Source organism: Biomphalaria glabrata, chromosome 8 (genome assembly GCF_947242115.1).
Source record: "Biomphalaria glabrata chromosome 8, xgBioGlab47.1, whole genome shotgun sequence".
In the NCBI taxonomy this organism is placed as follows: Eukaryota; Metazoa; Mollusca; class Gastropoda; family Planorbidae; genus Biomphalaria; species Biomphalaria glabrata.
In genome coordinates, this window is record NC_074718.1 from 4,344,352 (window position 1) to 4,363,211 (window position 18,860).

General features: G+C 39.8%; 1 protein-coding gene across 2 annotated transcripts in view; it reads right to left on the reverse strand.

The window, feature by feature from the left end:
• Nucleotides 1–18,860, reverse strand: part of LOC106054706 (protocadherin-1-like) — a 64,547-nt gene that overhangs the window by 5,285 nt on the left and 40,402 nt on the right. For both annotated transcript variants that reach the window (XM_056039626.1, XM_013210692.2), the window contains exons 3-4: nt 16,985–17,161; nt 8,516–8,639 (exon numbers count right to left, since the gene is read on the reverse strand). In XM_056039626.1, the coding sequence (XP_055895601.1) occupies nt 8,516–8,639; nt 16,985–17,161 (301 nt within the window). The remainder of the gene's footprint in view (nt 1–8,515; nt 8,640–16,984; nt 17,162–18,860) is intronic.

Here is an 18,860-nt window from a genome sequence, read left to right on the forward strand (position 1 = left end):
AACAACAAAAACAACAACAAAAACAACAACAAAAACAACAACAAAAACAACAACAAAAACAACAACAAAAACAACATTGAAAACAACAATGAGTGACTGGGCGATCCGAAACAATAGCCCACAGGGCCATCATCAGAGTTCAGCCTCAAGGCGCTGCCTAAAAAAAAAATCAGAATGGACAAACAAACGAGTCTTTTAAAATCCTTTTAGCACTCAATCAAAGCTGCCCCTGTAAGTAAATGAATAGTGTATAAACTTTCAAAATGTATAGGTCTAGGTCACTCTAGGTCTAGGAAATAAAGACTTCCTAATGGAAATCCTACACATATGACGTCTAAAGCCCCCCGCACCCCAAATTTAACTTGGGCATCCCCTAATTGTTATGAATTTTTTTTTTGGCCATTAGCTACACAGACCTACATCTATTAAGGACTAACTTTCCTAAAATCCTTATTTATATTATTGTTATATTAATAGTCTCTTATTCAATTAAAAAAACAAATCTTTACACAGAATCGGACGACCCTTAGTATATTAGTACAAGTACAACAATCAGAAAGACTACACAGAAATGAAGCGTTAAACATGTTGCGAAGCACACAGGCACATGAATGGCGATCAAAGGGAGATAATACAGAGAACTGAAGCAGACGGCGAGACTTACCAATCAGACATAACAGGGTTGACCATTAACTGAAATAAGGCACAGATAAGGTTGTCATTTGGGGGATAGAAACACAACACACAAACACACTAAGAGAAAAACACAGAATATTTATTAAAAACTGAAATGCTAAATAAAGGTGAGTACACAAGAAGAAAGACTATCTTAAGTAGACCACTATTTAGTTACAGAAAAATTATTAAATAACACATATTGTGTTTACATCAAAATAGGCCACGAAGCGTCATTATTTTAGTATAAATTGGATTTTAGTAATTAAAGTTCCATTTCAGACCTTGCGATCTATGGGGCAGATGATGTAAAGGCCATCTGTTTCTGTGGCCAACGATTAACAAGGGTGTCATGTGACCAGCACAACCACCAACCGTCTTTACCTTTTCTCCAACTAATATCAGGTACCCATTCGAGCTGGGTGGACTCAGGGGGCGCCCAAAAAATTCCCGAAATTCAAAATTTACATAGAGGAGAAAATTGTTAAGATAATTGTGATCAAGATAATTGAAATTAATTACTAACATCACTAGTCCAGAAAGTGCTTTCTGCTCTAGTCCTGCTGTAACATTGATATTTTATGCACATTTGCACACTGGCGCGCCAACACAAATATTCTACACCTGCTTTTTACACAGTACACTTTGGTTTCTTATAGTTATAATGCTTTTTGTTCGGTGTAATGCACACATTGTAAGACAAATTTCCATACGGATAATAAAGATTATTATTATTATTATTATTTTAGTTCTGACATCTTGCTGTACATCTATGATCTAATTTTACATTCCCTTGACAATGAAGACAACTTGTAAGATGTTTCTAGTGTCGCCTTTTTGTGTGTTCTTCCATCTAAGTGCTTCCATTTTGATCTCAATTCGTACATATTTTATTAATTTCGCGTTTTAATTAATGTTTTCATATTGAATCAGTTGCTTTACCTTTGTCTAACCCGCAGTGTTTTATTGGTATTGTCTACGGCTCGCATATTAAATTATTGATTTTTGGGTTCAAACAACAAAAGATTTGATAAATCATGATGGGGACAAAAATAGAAGAGAGAGAGAGAGAGAGACAGAGAGAGAGACAGAGAGACACAGAGAGAGACACAGAGAGAGAGAGACACACACACACAGGGACACAGAGACAGAGACACACACACACAGAGACACACAGAGAGAGGGACACAGAGAGAGACACACACACACAGAGACACAGAGAGAGACAGAGACAGAGAGAGACACAGAGAGACACAGAGAGAGACACACACAGAGACACAGAGAGAGAGGGACAAAGAGAGAGACACACACAGAGACACACACAGAGATACAGAGAGAGAGACGCAGAGAGACAGAGACAGAGAGAGACACAGAGAGAGACAGAGAGACACACACAGAGAGACACACAGAGAGGGGGACACAGAGAGAGACACACAGAGAGAGAGACACACACACAGAGACACAGAGAGAGACATACAGTGAGAGAGACAGAGACAGAGAGAGACAGAGAGAGACACACACACCTACACATAGAGAGAGAGAGACAGAGAGAGAGACACACAGAGAGAGACACACACCTACACATAGAGAGAGAGACAGACAGAGAGAGACACAGAGAGAGACACAGAGAAAGAGACACACATACCTACACATTGAGAGAGAGACACACAGAGACACAGAGAGAGAGACAGAGAGAGAGAGACAGAGTGGGAAAAAAGACAGTGATAGAGACAACGAGAGACAGAGAGAGAGAGACAGAGAAAGAAATAGAGAAAGAGACAGAGAGGGGGAGAGAGACAGAGACAGAGACAGAGAGAGACAGAGAGAGAGAGATAGACAGGAGAGAGAGAGAGACAGGGAGAGAAAGACAGAGACAGAGAAAGAGATAGACACAGAGACAGAAAGAGAGAGAGAGAAAGCCATGACTAAAACAAAGGTGCTGGATCAAAGAGAACCCTCGAGACCGGCGAGGAGTTTGATGATGAAATCAAAATGAAAAACAAAAAAAACAAAAAAATGAATGAAATAAAACAATGAAGAGAACAGAAGGTTGGAAATAACGGAAGATGGGGGCGGAGAAAGGATTGGGGAGTGGGTGATTGTGGGGGGTGGGGGAGATTATGTCACTGCGATAGATTATTTGCGAATCTTTTCCTTTCTTAGAAACAGCTTCACAAAGAGAGAAGGAACAGCGCCAATGAAGCAAATGAAACAAAAAGAAAAAAAAATCTGGAGGAGGAAATTGGAATAAAGGGGGGGGGGGGAGGAGGGGGGGAATGATGCAAAGCTGCAGGAGAGTGGTTGCATTGGGTAATTGTTGTGATTCAAAAAAAAAGGGGGGGGGTGCGGGCGGGGTTGGCTGTCCAGGGCAGGGACATGATGCTAAGAGGGAATCAGATCTGCCCATTACTCGGCGGGTACGAGAGACAGGACAATGGCCAGATTAAACTTTAATTAATGGCCAGAAGCTGGAACTGAATCGGGAAGGGGGTGGGGAGGTAAGGCCAAAGGAAAAAAAAAACAAAACAAAACAAGAACAACAAGCTTGTAGTGAGGTCAGATTAAAGTGTCCTACTAGAGAGGACAACACACACCGACAAGGGGCACAGGGTTATAGTGTACCGGAAACTTAATAGGTTTTAACTCTTTCTCTCCGTAATTAATTACCGCATTCTGGTGGAATCAACGTTTGTACCGTCGGTTAGGAGAGAAAGAGTTAATCCAGGGGAAAAAGGAGAATGGCAAATATAGAAGCAATTTATTGGAACACAAACTGTACGTTAAAATAGGCTTGCCCTACAGTAAACAAAAATTGTTCCAATTACATTAAAAAAACCAAAATGAAACACTATTATTATTCAAGTATGTCTCCTCATCTATTGGCACAATACTTGTCAATAGAAACATTTTGATGACAAGAGAAATTAAGTCTGATTCATAAAATATTCACTTTCTGGGCGTTTTGGGAATTCGTTTCGGGTGGAACACCTTAATGAAAGATTGACATTTGAACTAGAGACTTTAGTAACAGGAATAATTCAAGATGAAACAACTTAGATTTAGTTATTAAAAAACTCAGATGTCTGACAAAAATCTGAACTAAAAACGTAGTGATAGAAATAAAAGGAAGATGAAAAAAAAAAAAAACTGACTAAGTTAAAATAAACTTAGATACTGGATGGAAAGCTCCGACTTAATTTTAGCAGCTTTTTGATAGTCGTAAAAGATGCAGACGACTTTTTGACCCAACGTTGCGCAATTTCACTGAACTCGATTACGACAACAAAAGTGTAATAGTCTATCCTATCTATGTAATACCGGAATCGTTCGCACCTTATGTTTAGCATGTTAATACCATTACGTAATTTGTAAAATAACCAATAAAGGAAGTGCTACGAAGAGCAGGGTGCCAGGATATCGGCTGTGTTATCAGCAGCAGACGCCTTGGCTGGATTGGCCACGTTCATAGAATGCCAGTAGGTCGACTTCCATAAGACATTCTGAATGGCGATCTAACAGAAGGCGGGAGAGCCGCTGGTCGCCCACTTTGGATGTATGCAAACGGGACATGAAGCTCTTCAAGATCAACACTAGCAGCTGGGAAAAAGTGGCATTGGATAGATCTGCACGGAGAACAAGCATACAGGAAGGGACTCGGATTGCAGATGCCATACACAACAGTAGTAGAAAGAAGGTTGAAAATGCAACGGCGCCTGGTGATTACATATGCCCAACCTGTGACCAATCAAGGATTGGCCTCTTTAGTAACACAGGAAGTTGCAAAGGGAAAAGATCGTCTCTCGAGACGTAAAATGCCACAGACAGACAATAGAAGCCTCTCTCGTCCGAAGATACTCCGCAGTTCTGGGGCTCCACCCTGGACCAGTTGGACGTACTCGAGACAAATGTTTAATAATCTAGAACATTAGACCGGGCGGCGTTGTAGCAGACAACTACATCGTTTCGTTCATTCATTATTTACTATCTGCATCACGTGACACAATCCCCACGTGACCACACGCCAGCTATCCTCTTACGCAAGTAATATTTTTAAAACGCTTCCATTAATTGCAAGTATAAATTACAGTCAAACTAGAGGCGGGAAAAAAAAAAACAACTTAGCAGACGATGGTGTGCACCCCTCAAGGGAGACAAACAATACCACAGCCTCGATTTTTGATTGTTTGAAATTGTTTATAAAAGGTATCGTATTATGAGCAGAATCTGATGGACTACATTTTATAGCGCGGAAGGTTACAAATGTAAGGACTTTTAAAAAAATATATTTTAGACGCTAATTAAAATGAGTATAGTGGTCGTTAGGGGACCTAGGGTTTGCAAAGACATACCTTTAGGGGACAGTACCAGGAGAAAGAAGAAAAGGCAGACAAATAAAGCGACGGTAAGACGGCATCAAATATTGGACTGGCCTGTCATTGTAAGAGATTCACAACATCATATGTCCCTTGACATTCGTCGTAGGGGGCGCTGTGTCACCAAATCCCTCCACTATTCCCGATCAGCAGCTGTTTTGAACAGAACATCAAGAGAGAGGCCGGACCATTAGTTTAACGTTGTCCATCCAGCTTTTCTTTGGTCGACCCTTTCTTCATGCTCTCTCCACTGTACCTTGAAGGATGACTTTGGACAGTGAGTCATCATCATCATCATCATTGGCCTCCTTCAGTCGTAGAACGACTATGGTTCATCTCAGAGCACACTTCCTCGTGTGGCTGTGGAGCCCTATTTTGGAGAGACACTTCCGTCCACAGATAGCGCAGGTTAAGGTGGCTTTTGCCTCGGTGGTAGAGGAGCTGGCCGTTTTTCGAATTGTACGTTTTTCTTCCTGAGCTGAGACCGATGTACTTTCACTGTCCATAGCTTTTTTGGTCACTGTCTCTCTCCATCTGTTGCGGTCTAGAGCTATGTCTTCCCAATGGTCAGTATTGATGTTCACTGATTTGAGGTCACGTTTTATTACATCTATGTAACGGAGGTAGGGGCGACCAGTTTTTCTTTGGCCAGTCGCGAGTTGACCATAGAGGATGACTTTCGGGATGCGCTCGTCCTCCATCCGGCGAACATGTCCAAGACAGCGCAAACGGCGATGTCTGAGGGCTGTAAAGATGCTGGGAATACCTGATCGCGCAAGAATCTCAGTATTGCACACTTTTTCTTTCCATGTGACATTCAAGATCCTACGGAGACATCTCAAATGGATAGTGAGTAATGTCTTACAATAGGACCAGACCAGCTCGGCTGGTTGAAGTATTGAAGAGTTCTTCATTTTTCCCAGCCAGAGTGTGGACTTGAACAAACTTATTTGTCTTCTTTTCCTGGGCTGTGTCATACCCAACATTTTTCTGTAGCATTTGCTCTCAAAGGCTCAGATTCTTCTATCAGAATCAGCGTCCAGATTCCAACACTATGACTACCGACTACTAGTGAAGAATACAGTTGTAATTTTACTTGGAAGCTGATGTTACTCTTCCAGATTTTCCAGAAATTGGTCATGGCAGTGGATGTCAAGCTTAAACAGGTTTTTTATCTCTTTTATTGATCCTTCGTCTCTTGTTATGTTTGACCGTAAGTATGTATTTTTAAATAGAGTAACTTCTAATGTTTGGTCATTCAACTGTATACAACATCTCGTATCAACTGTATACAACATCTCGTAGGCCTGCTATCTCAACCACAAACTAGTATTTTTCTCTTTTCAACACGGATTTCCATGCCAACTGCTCTTGCTACAGCGTTTAGTTTTCAAGTGAGATTCTACTTAATGAAGAAAGAGAGGAATGGAAGAAGAAGGTTGACAGATCATGTGTGGTGCTCCAACAGACTAAGGGGGCAGGTGAAGTATAGTTTTCATTTACAAAATAACAAATTAATTCGTATAATATATATTTTAAAATACTACGAATACAATCACAGCTAAAAACATAACTGTTATATGTTCCACGCAACGAAGAGTAGTAAATATTAGACCGACTTTTAGTTTGAAATCTAAAAATATAAACTAAGGGGAGACACCTCCTTAAGTTTTTGTAAGTTTTATAAATGACCAGATTCTACTCTATAGAATCAATATAATAAGTTGTATGGGACTGTTAATAAGATATTTATTATAAAAGTTTTATTTAATTAAAAAAAAAACACAGAAATTTAGATTAATAGAATGGCTTTTGTGTTATTTTGCATAAAAATAAAGAAAAATTAAAACACTTGTTTTTTTTTTATAGACAGCGGAAATAAATATAAATTTTAAGTATATTTTGTATTTCAGCGACAACATCAAACATTTTCATTTTACACGCATCGAAATACGCTACGGTTGTTGAATTGATAACTACGGAATCTTAAAGAAAGCGCACGAGAGGTACTACAAATTAATTGAGTTGGACATTGTTTTTGATTATGCAAAATATTATATCAAATAAAATGGAAATGTTTCTATTTGGTGTTTATCTTCACGATTGCTTTCATAAATAATAAACATTCTCCCCCCTCCCCCGAGCGTTTATTCATTAAATTCTAATTTACGTTGAAACCGCGCCGCAAACTTCAGTGACAGATTTATGGAAAAATGAGAGAGATCTACAACAACCGAAAAAGACAAGCTCCATTTCCTTTTTAAATTGCCCTCGAGTAGTAGGCCTCTCTTGCTATAGAATGTTCAGTGCGCTTTGGTCCGATATCCTTAGTGGACATGTGGGGTGGTATCTAGGTGGTCCCAGTGCTGTCCTTAGGCGCTCAGCAAACACAGGTCAGCTCGAGTAAGGATACGAACTCGAGTACGATTAGGTGGCCAAGCAAATTTTTGCCAGAAATCCCCCCCACATCAATTCAAAGTTGTTATTTTTTGACTTACAATTATTTTGTTGGTTGAGAGACAGCAAATTAAGTTTTAGTTTTTATTAAAAAAGAAAAAAAAAATATGAGTGAACATGCTCAACACTAAAGGAGCTCGGTGGATTAGGTCGACGTGACACGACGGTTAGTCCCAAGATGCAATTCTGAAATATCAGCTTCAGCCTCTTCAAAGTCTCGCTGTCACTAAAGCATCGTTCGGAAATTGATAATTATCAATAATCAGCCTCTTTCTATTTTACCTAGGTACCCCTACATACAGACACTACCCCCCCCCCTCCGAAAAAAAAAACAGTTGCCGATTTGGCGTGATTAAAGTAAGAATACATAATAATAATAAGGCTTGTCTTCGAGTCCGAAGATTAGAGAGGAATGCAGTATTTCCCGTGGCTGCGCAGTCCCAGCTGTGACCTACATATTTTGCCACATCCAGGGCAAGCATAACCATTGTCCGCGGGTGGTCGATTTAGATTTTCTTTTCGCCGTCTACGCTTGTCCTCGGCAGCAGATTTGGTCTCAAATGTGTATCAATAAGACCAGATAAGAATACATCAAATAAGAATACATAGAGGATGACCATTAAGGCAGTACCGGAAAATGAGGTATCTTTTGACTACACAATGGACCTCATTCACCAAAATGAACGGTCTCTTGATAATATTGATAAAACAACGAAAAAAAACTCACGTGATAACCATTGTTGATTAAAATTAGACCGTAATTCGTATAGAAGAGATAGAGAAGCACGTGACTCAATGATGTTTGTTTACGATTGGTGAATGAGGCCCATTGGAGACAACATCAATATAAGAAAATAACTATAACAAAGGAAAAAACTAAGATTTTTTTTTTCTAAACACTGGGAACTTCCATCAATATCAAAGAAATACAAAGAAAAAGAAAAAAAAATAGGAAAAAAAAAAAAGGGGGGGGGAGAGAAATTTTAAAGAAATTTGATTGGTTAGCTTACCCTTTTCTGCAGCACCAATGACGTCACCGGGCAATCTGTGACCGTCACCTTCTTCGCCTCGCCCTCCACTGCACTTTCTGATGACGTCATTCACTGGGTGCTTGAAGGCTGACGAAGGCGGGGTCTGTTCAGGGCGAGAAAGAAAGAAAAAGAAAAATCACGAGTCAAGATGTTATTAAATCTGTGAGGGAGCTCAGTTGAATCGGTTGACATGACACGCTGGTCAGTCCAGGGAACCAATTTCTTTTTTTTTTTCTAATATCTGCTTCACGGATTATGAGCTTGACCTATGACCTATGACCCACTTTAACAACCATATTTTTTTTATTGAAGGAAAATAGTCCCAACAATATTAAAGGCTAACAGATTTTTTTTCCCATTCCTCGCACTAAACATTGCGGGGTGGGGGGGGGTGGACCTCAATTTAGGAATCGCTCGACTACAGGACCGTATCATTATCAACCAGAGGGGAGGGGGGGCACTTTTTCCTGGAACGTGCTCAACGAGACCTTTGTATCCTACGGTCAGCTCATACTGGTCCCCGTGGTCATCTGTGGTCAATGCGATCAATGCCACAACTATTTGACAGACTCTGCGCACACCTCCCCCCCCCCCAACCCCAACACCCACTCCTGAAATCCAGACGATTGGGATACACGAGATATGTCAAGGACCCCTCATTGCCTGGGGCGTATACTGGTGGCATTTACCAGGGCGTAGTGGCGTCGTGTGAAAAATTGATAACTTACGACATCAAGTGATACTAGTGATCTTGTTATTTTTTGTTTTTTGTTTTGTTTTTGTTTTGTTTTAACATTTCCGCCTGCCAATTTGTCTCCAGCGCTGCCTAATGCGCAGCAGCAAACATCTCCCACTCGTATCTTTTATTAGGCAGCCCCCCATCTCCACGATGAGCACTGAAATGGAGCTTCATTTGTTTCGTCTGTATTTCTTTCTCACTGCGAGAATCATAGACATAAATAAATATAGACTGGAAAAAGGAAGTAACTTCATGTAACTTGAAAACATGTATATCTATTGTATTCGGATTTCCGAATTCTGAAAAATTGAAAAATTGCATGATCTTCAGTCTTAGAGATTAAACAAAACTCCTAGACATAAATAAAGTACACAGAAATGCAAGTCACAAATTTTCGTTTCATAAAACTCTATTATCGGCCAGTCTATATTTATTTATGTCTATGGCGAGAATATGAGAATAGTTTTTTATTTTACACTGCGGGAAAACGAGAATACTTTTTATTTTACACTGTAAGACTATGAGAATACTTTTTCTTATACAAAGCTTATATCAACTCGCGCTGTCTGCCTGGCATATATTCACGTTAGATCTCCCACTTCCCATTCTCGGCTCAAGTTGCAAGTTTGCACAATTCTTCCTTGTTCCTAACAAAGTTTTAATCAATCGAAAAAATTAACCTAATTAGTGGACATTAATTAACTCTTTCTCTCCGTAATTATTTTCCCACGTTTCGAAGCAATTCTTCATTTTGCTATTTACTATTTCACTCCCCTGTTATGATTAAGCTTCAATAGCTTTGTTGTTTGTTATCAGAAAATGTTTTATTTGGTATAGAATTAAAGGGGAATGCATGTTCTTTTCATATAACATTAATTTATTTTAATGAGGTCAAAATCAACGATGGTATCGTCGATTAGGAGAGAAAGAGTTAATTTAGTTTGATATTAAGTGAAATAAATCTTACAGTACAGATAGATAGATATCTTTAAATATACAGTTCTTCCCTTTAGATAAGCTTTGTTTTTGTTTTTTCCTCCAATACATTCTAGTAACTGTCGGAAGTCTAGACAGCACTTAAGTGGGTCTACATTGTAAAGATATATCAAACAGAAAAGATACAACGTCCATTCCTCTTTTTTTGACGTGATACAAATCGTATGTTGTATATGTCTGTACATGAAATGTTTGATGCACGAATATGGACCCTAATAGGAACGGAAGTGGTTTTGTAACAGAGTACGTGTCGCAGAGCTAAAAATAGCTCATAAAAGTCCAAGGGGCGATGGAAATTCAAGCTTTTCATACTATGCAGAATCTGGGTGTTTCTAGATTTAAACCTAGGATGTATAAAGGTTAGCTCTTTTAGCCCTTGAGATCTATAGGGCAGAGGAGTTCTGTATGAATCTAAAGGTTAACGGGAGTGTTAAGTGGCCATCACAGCGGCCAAACCACCTTAACTTTACCCAACTTATGCCAGGTGGCCATTAGAGTCAGGTAGCCATTAGAGTCAGGTAGCCTTTAGAGTCAGGTAGCCTTTAGAGTCAGGTAGCCATTAGAGTTAGGTGGAATCTCAAAATCCAGGACCATAGGCATCACCGGGATTTGAATCCGAGATCCCTCATTTCAGAAGTCAAGAGCTTTATCACTTGGCCACCGTGCCCCTAAAAAAGTCTAAAAAGGACAACAGATCGAGGCAGCAGTCAGAGAGTCATATATTGTGCCTTTTACATATATCGCATGTCAAGGTGGCTTTCGCTTTGGTGATAGAGGAGCCGGCCATTTTTCGTGTGGCACGCTTTTCTTCCAGAGCTGAGGCCTATGTTTTTTTTTTTTGTTTTTTTTTTGCTGTCCAATGGTCACTGCCTCTCTCCACGTAGTGCGGTCTAGGGTTATGTCTGTCCAATGGTCAGTATGCTAATTATTGTGTAATTCAATTGCGTTCTTTGAATTGTGTTGGACCACTCTCCGGGTACGCTTTAATGTTCTGTCTCTACATCTACAGTAATTACACCACACCACTATCAGCGGTCACTACAGATAAAGACATAAATAAGTAAATAATATAAACTTATTGGTTCAGTTCTGTTTTATTTCTTTTTTTTTTTTTTGGGTGGGGGGTGGGGGGGGTGGGACTATTATTGTCTGGCTATGACTAAAACTACAAGATCTGACTTTGTAATATCAATATTTGATCTCACTATATTTATCTTGATTTTGCTGTCTCTAACGCAACCAATGAATTCCACAGAGGGATTTAGACCTACACTGTCTACGTCAGTAAATGGGAAGCTAACTCGTAGACTATGAAATAGACGCGGTAATATATTTAGACAGGCTGCCCCGTGGAATTACGTCCAAACAAAGTTATAGCCCCATAGGGAGGAGTGGGTTAGAGAGTACGGTAAACGCTTTGCAAATGACGAATTTCAAGTTCGCAACAAATATTCATAGTTTTTATAGTCACTTGTAAAGTATTTACACAATGTGAATGAGACAATGTTGTTGATTCCGAAGATAAAGGATGGCTGCAGCATTTTACACGACTACGCAAGCCGACCTCCTTAGTTTCCCATATCGGATGCAGATGCCCGTCTATTTAAGCCTTCTTTTCGTCGTGTGCGCCTGTCTTGGGTTTTTCTTTGGGTCACAAACGATCTAAAGGGCAGATGGTGTAATGGGCATCTGTTTCTACGGCCATTGGTTGCCAAGAGTGTCATGTGGTCAGCCTAACGACCAATCGCCTTTAATATTCCCAACTAATGCCAGGTAACGGTATTCATCAGGGTGAACTCTTAAAAATCCCGAAATTCAAAATTCCAGTCTCACCGAGATTCGAACCCGAGAAGCCTCGGATCGTAAGCCAAGCCACACCTTTTTTAAAAAATTTAACACACACAGACACACATATCTGCGTTTCTGTAAAAAAAAAAAAAAAAAGGAGTTTGTGTGGCCAACACAATGACATAGCTTCTTTTTAAACCAATGTGATCTCATTTAAAAAAATAAAATAAAACCTCGAGTTAAAAACGCCAACCCGTGCATGCATTCGAACTCAAGACCTCTAGCTTTGCAAGCCAAGCGCTTAATGCACTAGGCCACCCAGGATGCAACCTTGCCCCTTGATGGAACGGAAATGTGGCCGCCAATATTTAATGATTGCCTTTATTTTCCTAACACAAGTTACGTGCCCTTGTGTCAATGTGGATTGTGCATTATTTACAGGAGTGAAGGAAAGGACTTGGCCAGTCTGGCAAGTCTTGATTATAGCGACAGGAAGCCACAGGAAATGAGCTTTTGTTTATGGCTCAAGAAACAGAAAATTATATTTGGCATGGATTGGGGAAGAATTCTGGGTTTATTCTCATCCACAGCTCTCCGTGAAAGTAAGCTGGGTTTTATCTTCACCCAAGTGATCTGGGAATGAGCTGTGTTTATTTCCTCCTGCTCAGTCTCAATTGACCAACGCGCACCCCCAGTGCGATATTAAGTTTACTCTGGATTTTTCATTTTCTATTAACCAAAAGATTTTCTATCGATTGCAAGCGAGAGAGGAACCGTGGTGGGCCTGGCACGTCCCTGCGGAATCTCGGCAGCACCGGAGTGATTCACAATGAACATGGGGGACGAGGCTATCGAATTTGGCGGTTGGGCTCCGTGAATCGGATCATTGGTGTGATTCGCTAAGGGGGATTTAGAGCGTTACAACACATCTTCAGAAACTACTTTACACTTAAAGACAAGACAAGCTCTTTTTTCAGAAGTTCAAAGTAGACAAATAAAAAAAAAATACAAAGTGATTAAATAATAGTAAAGTATTCTCTTTTAGACCTTGCGATTTATGGGAGGGGGGGGGGCAGATACTCGACGGTTAAAGAGAATGTCATGTGGCCAGCACAACGACCAACTGCCTTTACTTTCTCCAACTAACTTCAGGGTTAGGGTGAACTTATAAGCGTCCTCAAAATTTCCAAAGTTTTAGAATCTCAGTATTCACCTGGATTTAGACCCAGAACCGCTTGGATTAGAGGCTCAGTTCCTTGCTATTCAGTCAACGGTTCGTTTAAAAATAAATAGGAAAAAATGTTAAAATGAAATCTGTCATTTGAAATGCCTGAAGATTAAAATGTGTAAAAGAGATAGAGTTTAATAGAACTTTAAATAGATCTGACAACTTGTATGACACAATGTATATAAATAATAATATTTCACAAACAGCAAGGCTTGAAAAAGATTTGTTTTGGCCCTAAAATCTCACATTTTGGACGATGCTAAATGGTTTCTACCTTGCTCAAGATCGAACATATAAGGACTTCCAAGAGTTCACGCAGGGTACATGACTTTTGTTGGGGGAAAGTAAATGCGGTGGATCGTTGTGCTGGCCACATGACACCCTGCTCGTTAACCATTGGCCAAAGATACAGATGACCCTTTACATCATCTGTCCCATGGATCTCAAGGTCTGAAAGAGGTAACTTTACTTATTTATTGAAACAGCATTTCTAATTTATGAGATGAGTAGGCCTAAATAAATATGAGACTCGAGTCTCAATCTACGGCCCGCGGGCAACACTTCTCCACTTTTCAAAACTTTTTCCCAAAGGTTTGATTCGTTGGATGACGACTTTGCAAGCAGTGACACGAGCCTTGAAAAGGTAGCAGACCCCCATGCTGAAAAAAAGGTCGTGCCGTACAGACTTCTCAGAGAAAAACAATAATATTTGTCTAATAATATTGTTGTAACCCTGCCTTGCACCAGTGCTTGAGGTGCGCACTAGCGCACTAGTGAACGTAAACAGGAAGACACTAGGATGGAGAGAAAAAAGACTAGGACAGAGAGAAGAACATTGCATCAGGGATTGTGAAAAGTCTGAATGTTTGGGAAACTAAGAAGCCAGCTTTTGGTGCTGCCTGAAGGTTGTAGAAGGGACCTGGAGCGAAGCGGAGAAGGCTGTCGTTGGTCCACATTCGGGTTGCTGTCTAAAGGACTGGTAAATTAGTAGAAAGACTGAGGAAGCTGAAGGATGCTATGTGTTTGTCCTAGTGAATAAACACCTGTCTTTATTTCCTGTTACACTGTGTTGTGTTGCCTGCCTTTTCGTTGAGTGCCTGCCTTTTCGTTGAGTGCCTGCCTTTTCGTTGAGTGCCTGCCTTTTCGTTGAGTGCCTGCCTTTTCGTTGAGTGCCTGCCTTTTCGTTGAGTGCCTGCCTTTTCGTTGAGTGCCTGCCTTTTCGTTGAGTGCCTGCCTTAGAGAGTTACAACAATCTATTCCCACAAAATGGCGTTTCAGTGCATTTAAGTTGTTCTTGACACTTAGAATGAATTCTGAAAAAAAAAAACTTTCGTTCTAAGCTACATGTATCCACTCGTCCTACGCATGTCCGCACCTTATGCGGGATTTTTGTTCTTGATCCGCGGGCTATTGACCTGGACTACAAACAGGGAGATAATGCCCTTCATTAGTCTTGGCCGGTGGCCGCACCGCTCGGGCCATGTCCGAACTTAATTAAGACTGAAGGCATACTTTCTAGCTGCATTACTTGTTAAACTTGGGTCAACATCGGTCTTAGTCATATAGCCACAGAGCAGTGGGGCGTGTTCTCTGGAGAGCTCCTCTCTAATAGAAAGAGAAAGCCCGCCATCTTTAGTTCGATCTGCATAATTATAAAGCGACACGAAGCGGTCCCAAGAACACTTATCTTTTACAAAAGCTCAGACCAGTAAATATGACAGTGGCAGGCCTAAACTGTTTTCCCTAAGCTGAGCTCTTCAGTGATTAAAAGCCCATATCAAAGTTGCCAGATTTCTAAACGTACAAACAGTGATATGAAAGAGTGGTCAAAAATAGAAAAAATAAAGTCATTAAAATATTGTAGAAACAATAAGAGCAAATGGTACAATGAACTGACATTATAATATGGTCAATTAGAAAAATACTGTTTAAATGGTTAATGTAAATGTGTATAAGCAGATCCATAAAAACTAACGCCGATAATATAAATATGTCATTGAAACGCTAAACGACAAAACTTAAAAGGGCAGTAACCCTCCTTATTGCCACATGAATTGAATACAAATGCTGTAGTAGGTCATCCTGTAGTTGACTAACAAAAAGTCGATGGTGAAAGAGATAGTTTGGTTTATTAAGTTGTCTCTGTCTCATTACAGCGGAGAACATAATAATAGCAGAACATAATAATAGCTAATCGTCCAATATTGTCTGCTTATTTTATTACACCTAGAGATGTCTTCATGAGATTAAAAAAAAGTTAGAACCTGCGTATTAAAATTAGGCACAATGGGCAATACAAAAATGTTTTTTTTTTTTTTAAGGAAACCTCAGAATTTGCGCTATTCAATTTTAGCTTAATCATCATAGGAATCCTTGGGCCTCTTTTATTTACCTCTTTTGTGGCCTTTTTTTTTTTAAATTTTGGGACCTGACTAATAAAAATGAGAACTATTAACAATACAAAATTTTATAAACTGATTATTGTATAAGGAAATGTAATCGTCTTAAAACAAGTTAGTAACAAGTTGATTCTCAAAATTAACTCGTGTAAAATAAAATAGTTTTTTGAAGTTCTAGGCGCGAAATGAGCCAACAAGATTAATTGTGTTTTAGATATACATCAATAAATTATTTAAGTATATTTGAAGCGAATGGCCGGGAGGTGAAAGTTAACATGGAGATCAGTGGGTACGAGAAGCTAAGATAGCAGGATGGCCATTGGCTCAGCTGAGGGGGAGTTGTCCAGAACAGATACCAATGCTCCACTTTGAGTTAAAAGAATTAAATGATATAAATGATTTAGCTCAAGTAAATGAAGATACATGTTGATCTAGTTGGGGTTATATCTCGTGTATGATTATTAATTAAATTTTGGAAAAGGGAGCTTATTGTTGGTTTGTTTGTCAAACGTTTGACATGTTTCGGATATTTCGTCAAAGTTAGAGAGAACCTATTTCCAAGTCCAAACCTCCCGCAGGACGACGGGTGATGGCAGCTGGCACGGTATGAACCCTGGACCATCGAGACGACCGAACGACAGTCCAGAGCGCATACCGCTCGACCAGGCAGACATGGGATGGCGGTTGCTGCATTATGGGAAGAAAAAAAATACAATTTTTATTTTTAGCCAGTTAACTTGTGTGGGAGAGGTGGAAAAGTTAAGTAAATGATTTTGGTTCTCAATTGTGTTGGCCAATTGGTACTTTTTATCTCGAGATTTGACCAGGTCTGTGGATATGCTTGGTAAATTTACATTAAATTGTTAGATTGCCAGAAGTGACACATTATACCCTTGCAGACAGTTTACCATAGGAACTGTGGCCCCTATATGTCATTAGAGTTTGAGCTAAATCTCCATTTACCATAGGAACTGTGGGCCCTATATGTCATTAGAGTTTGAACTAAATCTCCCTTTACCATAGGAACTGTGGGCCCTATATGTTTTTAGAGTTTGAACTAAATCTCCCTTTACCATAGGAACTGTGGTCCCTATATGTCATTAGAGTTTGAAATAAATCTCCCTTTACCATAGGAACTGTGGGCCCTATATGTCATTGGAGTTTGAACTAAATATCCCTTTACCATAGGAACTGTGGCCCCTATATGTTATTAGAGTTAGTATTAAATTCCCTGTTGTAATTCCTTTGCATTGGTTTAATAAAACATTACAGGTTTGGAGGAAATCTAATAGAATTACCTTGATTGTGGGCCATTGGTCATTTCTGGTCATGTGAACAGCAGTCTGGACCTGCCCCGGGGACGTGGAGGTTAGTTTCTTGATGTCAACATCTTTGTCCACATAGTGGCTCCTCTTCGCATTGCCCTCGGCAGGGGAGAAAGTGTTGTGAAGCACTGATTGGTGAGTTAGTGAATCCTGCAATAGTGAAGTGTAAGTGATTTCTGCAATGGAGAAGTATCGATATGTGAATTCTACAGAGGTATGGATATGTGAATTCTACAGAGAAGTATCGATATGTGAATTCTACAGAGCAGTATCGATATGTGAGTTCTGCTATAGAGAAGTATCGATATGTGAGTTCAGCTATTGAGAAGTATCAATATGTGAGTTCAGCTATTGAGAAGTATCGATATGTGAGTTCTGGTATAGAAAAGTATAGATATGTGACTCCTTCTATAGTTAAGCAGCGATTTACGAGCAAGTCCTGCGATATTGAAATATCGATATGTGAGCTAATGAGTCCTGCAATAGAAATATGCGGGCTTCAGACCAGGAGCCAGTAATCAGTGCAGTACAACAGTATAGAGTTTATAACGAGTTATTAGCAGGACCGTCGTATCCTATTAGACCCAGTAAGCTCCTTGCCTAGGGGCTAAGAACCGAAAAGTGTCAAATTTGTTATTGTAACCTACTTTTACAAAAAGAAGATGTTTATTTTGTATGTACAACATAAGTCTCGTCTTTTACGACATATTAAAAATACATACAAACTTATTAAGCTAATTACTTTTATTAGTAAAATGAAATGCAGCGATATTTTAATTACAACCATATTGACTTGCTCACTCAATATTTTAAATGATTTTCACAAATAAACTTTTTTTTTAAAAAAATGTTCAAACAACACGCACATGCGCATTGGGTATCGTCTGCTATCGAACTCCCAGGATGCCTCTGCACAAATAAATTGAAAAGAATGACGTCATCGCGCGCACTGGGGAAAACCCAGAGCGCTCAGAGCTTTCAACATAAACAAAGCTGTTTCCACGTATCAAACAAAGTGCGAAAACAAAGATGAAACAGCGTGACATCAGGTTTTAGTTGCTTTTCATTTCAATCGTCGCTTAAAAAACTTGAATACGAGTTAAAAGTCCCAGGGGTGCAGGCCTTTGTGGGCGTCTGGCGTTACCAGAGACAAAGATATAAAGACAATGAGTTAATTGAGAATGTTTAAATTATATCAAGTTTACTTTCGGGTACCTCTGATTCTCCCCGAGGACACCTCGCCCGCCCCCTGTTTTGTCGAAACAATAAGGAGCGGGCTGGCCACTGCATCTGATAACGCAATCAAAAGCAGGGATTGATTAATTCAGCAAGTGGGACCCTGCATTAAGTATTGTTTTGCACACAATGGCGGGTTTTAGTTATTTATGTGTGTGCGACAACACGTGTGTATGTAAAATTAAAATCATGACCACATCCTTGGTTGGGACCTAACAGTTCGCTTCTGTTTTGGGGGGATTGACGCGATAATGTCAAGGGCGCTAAATTGAATCGTCAATGCTGCCAACTACAGAATCAAATATTGAACTAGAAGAGGGAAAAAGGTTAGAAAATGATTCTGCAATGCTAAAAAGTGCCACAAAACTCTTATGTAACTTTAATAAAAAAAACACATAGCTTGTCAACACTTCCTGTACTTCATACACCGGATGCTCCAAAAAGCTGGCTATTTATAGTTTTTACGCTACAGATGAAAATATCTAAGAGACAACAGAAAAAAAAAAAAGTTGAAGATAATCGCATGAGAGGTGGAGGACGAGGGGTTTGTGGGGGGGGGGGGGGAGGGGGTGCTGCACCATACGCCCCTGAGCGAAACAACTTGTGGGGTGTC